Consider the following 5,159-nt stretch of genomic DNA (forward strand, 5'->3'; position numbering starts at 1 on the left):
CAACCTGTCATTCTGCTCGGAGTGACTGTGACTTCATGTGATGTCAGCTTAAGTGTAGAAGACACTGATCTCAGTGCTGCCTGCAAAATGTGACAGCAGGGTCTGTGCTCTGCAGCCCTCAGCTTCTGCTCTGCTAGAGGTAAGTGCTCAGCCTGCATTTTGCAATAACATTTAGATTGTGGAGTGGATGGAGGATAATCATCATCATCACCAGGGCTGCCAGGGTTTTACTAACAAGGTCCTACCTTGCCGGTTACTTTTGTGTGAGCTGCTTAATGAGCATTAATCTGGTATCCCTGGGTGTCATTGTTCTGGGGGTTTGTTCATTTGAATGTAAATAGATGACATGACATGAGCAAGTTGCTTATTAAATTGATTTCTCCTCTGGCTTCCTTGGAATGCAGAGAAGGAGAGAGAGAGAAGAGAAGAGAAGAGCAGGGTGACTTCCAGTTGGCTGCTGCTCTCAGTGAAGTTCTTGCAGGGATGGCAAGCTCTGCTGCTTCATGCCCTCCTTCAGTCATGTCCTCCTGCCAGCGTCTGGAAGGAAGAAATGGGGCATCCAGTACCCCCAAATCACTGGCCTTCTCCATCGAAAGAATTATGGCTAAATCTTCAGAGCCCAAGCCTACAATTTTTGACCAGAACCATGCACTGGACAGCGATGCTAAGAAGATCTTGAACCTTTGTTCCCCAATCCCATGCATGATCCCAGTGCAGTCCTTGGGTTATGATGTCCACTCCAAGACTCTGCTGAATTATTCGGAGCTGTGGAAGAACAGTTTGAGGGCTCCCGTGTGTCACTCTTCTGGGTTGTGCAAAGCTAACTGTGCCATGTGCTGCAAGAACGACCTCAACATGGGGCACTCGGTCGTGCCAAGCAGTAGGGTGGTCAAACCTCAGGTGATCAACCAAACAGTAGGGATGCCACCAGGGACTAATGGACCTCTCTATTACTTCAACTACTTGGACTCTGCCTACAACCCCTCAGATATCCTCAATGGACAGCTCATTCCCTCTAGCATTTTAAATGCCCAGTCCCAGGCGACACTAAGTGCCCACCATAAACTGTACTTATTGGAAAATGCTAAAATTTCTAGCCTTTGTCCAGACAAATACCCCATTCCTCAATATCCACATAAGGAGCGTCTACCAGGCCAACTGGACCAGGTGATGAAAGAAAACAGTGCCCTGGCTGTGGACAGGAACCCCAAGAGCCACAGCAAACTTAGTGCCAACCCCATAGATGGGAAACCCAAGATCTTCACCTGTGAAGTGTGTGGCAAGGTAAGAAACCACCCTCTATATGCTATTTGTTATTCAGTAATATTTTCTATTGATGCAAAATGTAACATTTTCTATTTCTATATATATATTTATATATACTCAGCTCCCTTGTTTTATATCTCAAATAAATGTAATAATTATAATATATGTATAATATAAGAAAAGAAAAAGAATATATATATATATATATATCTTATAAATATATCTAAAAAAAAATACGAAAGAATAATCACTAAAAAGGCCTAACCTATCAGCCTCGAGGGACAAATGTATTAATCTCAGGATAGCCACTCCATGGGACTAGAAGTCTCAGCATGCCCCGACTGCAACTTGTAGCTCCGTAAAAGCCCGAACAGAGGCTGAACCCCAGAGCCATGGAAATATATTATTATTAGACATGTTGTAACAGATTTCGTTTCAGATTTCATGGAAAATAAAAAGAATGGCTTTGCACCGACATTTATTTAATTAATTTTTTTCGTTCTGAATTTTTCTTTCCAGGTTTTCAATGCACATTACAATCTGACCAGACACATGCCAGTTCACACAGGGGCCAGACCGTTTGTCTGCAAAGTTTGTGGCAAAGGATTTAGGCAAGCCAGTACCCTGTGCAGACACAAAATCATCCACACACAGGTAGCTTGTAATTCTGTCTATCTATCTATCTATCTATCTATCTATCTATCTATCTCATATCTATCTATCTATCTCATATCTATCTATCTCATATCTATCTATCTATCTATCTATCTATCTATCTATCTATCTATCTAATCTATTTCTCCAATATTGATCTGTTTTATCTATCTGTCTCTATCATCTATCACCTATCCATGTATCTATCCTCATATCAATTGTTTATTTACTTATATCTCTTACTATATGTAACCCTTATGCCTAGGTATCTATTCCATGTCAAACTTTCTATCTTTTTGTCCAATATCTATCTATCTATCTATCTATCTATCTATCTATCTATCTATCATACAATATATTGACAATTGATTATTCCCAATTTTAGGAAAAACCCCATAAGTGTAATCAGTGTGGAAAAGCGTTCAACAGAAGTTCTACCTTAAACACCCACATTAGAATCCATGCAGGGTATAAACCTTTTGTATGCGAATTTTGCGGCAAAGGATTTCACCAAAAAGGTAATAAAATCCAGTTTTACTGCCTGTGCAAAATTGTTTCTTATTCTGGTGGATTTATAGCAATTATTACCATTTTAATTGCTGATTTTTATTAGCCTATCCTATAACTATCAGTAATTCTTACATATATATATATACATATATATATATATATATATATATATATTTATATATATATATATATATTTTTTTTTTTTTAAATATATTTATATTTGTTTATTTAGCAGTATTAAAAATAATTGCATTTTGTCTATATTTTTACCATATATTATTATTGTCACTATTAATATACATGATCACAACTGAAATTAGCAAGGTTTTCATTATTTGCATTAGCAATATTTTTAATGTTTGCTCTAAATACTCATGTCTGCATTCTATTATAATGTTTCATTTCTTTATGTCAATATATTATTTTTCAACTGGGCAAAAATGTATTTCACGTATGTAACTATTCTAATCTAATAATATAAATTGCCCCTGTATCCTGTATATTTTCTGCTTGGATACACACAACATATTTTGCTGCCAGTATTAACTATACGAATGTAAAAAGGATGGGCCATTTCTTACCAGTTTTTCTTTTCTTCACCAATTTCTCCGGGTCAGAAACTTGACCTTTTCCTAATTTTTAAATTTGACAGTTACATGTTCAATTATCTTGATGAAAAATAAGTTTGACAAGATTTGACCGACTTGGGAATAAAATCCTAATGAACTCTGCAGTAGTTCTAGATATGAAACTATGAACATTTTTTTTTTAGGTTATACACTAGTTATAGACCTTTTAGCCAATTTTATGATCTTATAAAAGTCTGAATAATATAAATGCATTATAAATTGTAGAAAATGTTTTATTGTTTGAGTGTAAAATGTTTTATTGTTTGAAGGTATGTGTGCTTATTTTTTTTATGTTTTTCTTTTAATTGTAGGAAATTATAAAAACCACAAATTAACCCACAGTGGAGAGAAGCAGTATAAATGTACAATTTGCAACAAGGCTTTTCATCAAATCTATAACCTGACCTTCCACATGCACACACACAATGACAAGAAGCCTTTTACTTGTGGGACTTGTGGAAAAGGTTTTTGCAGGAACTTTGACTTAAAAAAACACGTAAGAAAATTACATGACAACAACGTTTCGGCCTCCTGTTCCACGAAAGAGATATCCAGGACTGTGCAGAACTGAGTGATGGTCACTGGTCCAGTTCTCTGCAGATGAAATCACTGTGACACAACCGAGTATTTAGTGGCTGGATCCTTCATCAAGAGACTTGACACCTGAAACCTCAGAGGCCACGAGCTCTAAACATGTGATAATCCCCATTAAGCATTTTTAGGCTTCATCAGCTCTGATTCAGGTTTGTAAAGTAGAAAAAAAAAAAACTTTACATAAAAACAATTTAGCTTCTTTTTAATATTTTATGTTTCAAGCTATACTTTAAAATGTAAACATTGACAGAAGATGATTTATACGTTTGTGTAAATTACAAAAAAAAAAAAAATCTTATGTACTGAAGAATAATGGACGATTATATGACAATAAAAAGGAAACATAGTCACTAAACCTGATTTACCTGACACATATAAAGGAGCCCCGATGACTGCCACCTCCACACTGGTGAGAACAAGCACTGGGGATCTATGTTGTATTGCTTCAATTTGATATTATGGCTTACAATATTTTTAAAGGGTCAGCACAGCAGGGAAAGTCAAACTGGATGAGCCAGGTGTTAGGAAGAGATAGATAGATAGATAGATAGATAGATAGATAGATAGATAGATAGATAGATAGATATAAGATAGATAGATAGATAGAGAGATAGAGAGATAGAGAGATAGAGAGATAGAGAGATAGATAGATAGAGAATAGATATAAGATAGATAGATAGATAGATATGAAATAGATATAGATAGATAGATAGAGAGATAGAGAGATAGAGAGATAGAGAGATAGATAGAGAGATAGATAGAGAGATAGATAGATAGATAGATATAAGATAGATAGATAGATAGATAGAGAGATAGAGAGATAGAGAGATAGATAGATAGAGAATAGATATAAGATAGATAGATAGATAGATAGATAGATAGATAGATAGATAGATAGATATGAAATAGATACCTAGACAGAAAGGTTACTTACAGTAAAAAATATGAGTAAATAAGTAAATAAACACTTGATAGGAGGATAGATAAATGGATAGGTGATTGATAGATAGATAGAAAGAATTATAGATGTTAGATAGAATGGATACATAGGCACAAAGGTTACATACAGTAAGATATATAAGTAAATAAACACTTGATAGATAAATGGATAAGTGAAAGATAGATAATAAAGAGATAGATATGAGATAGATATGAGATAGATAGATAGATATATCATATCTACTTATGTTGATATATATTCTACTTTTATTATCATTGTCCTGAAATAGCATTCAAGCATCACCCATAATAGACATGGGAATAAAACACTGGATCCCTTGATGAGCTGTAAAGTTTTTCTTTATCTATCTATCTATTATCTATTATCTATCTATTATCTATCTATTATCTATTATCTATCTATCTATCTATCTATCTATCTATCTATCTATCTCATATCTATATGAGATAGATAGATAGATAGATAGATAGATAGATAGATAGATAGATAGATAGATAGATAGATAGATAATAGATAATAGATAGATAATAGATAGATAGATAATA

General features: G+C 34.4%; 1 protein-coding gene across 1 annotated transcript; it reads left to right on the forward strand.

Moving 5' to 3' along the window:
• The first annotated feature begins 351 nt into the window (after positions 1 to 351).
• Positions 352 to 3,630, forward strand: FEZF2 (FEZ family zinc finger 2). Its single transcript, XM_040408723.1, has 4 exons — positions 352 to 1,284; positions 1,786 to 1,920; positions 2,306 to 2,438; positions 3,371 to 3,630. The coding sequence occupies exons 1-4, from the start codon at positions 352 to 354 to the stop codon at positions 3,628 to 3,630; spliced, it is 1,461 nt and encodes a 486-aa protein (XP_040264657.1).
• The last annotated feature ends 1,529 nt before the right edge of the window (positions 3,631 to 5,159 follow it).

The sequence above is a fragment of the Bufo bufo genome, chromosome 9, assembly GCF_905171765.1.
Source record: "Bufo bufo chromosome 9, aBufBuf1.1, whole genome shotgun sequence".
NCBI classification, from domain to species: Eukaryota; Metazoa; Chordata; class Amphibia; order Anura; family Bufonidae; genus Bufo; species Bufo bufo.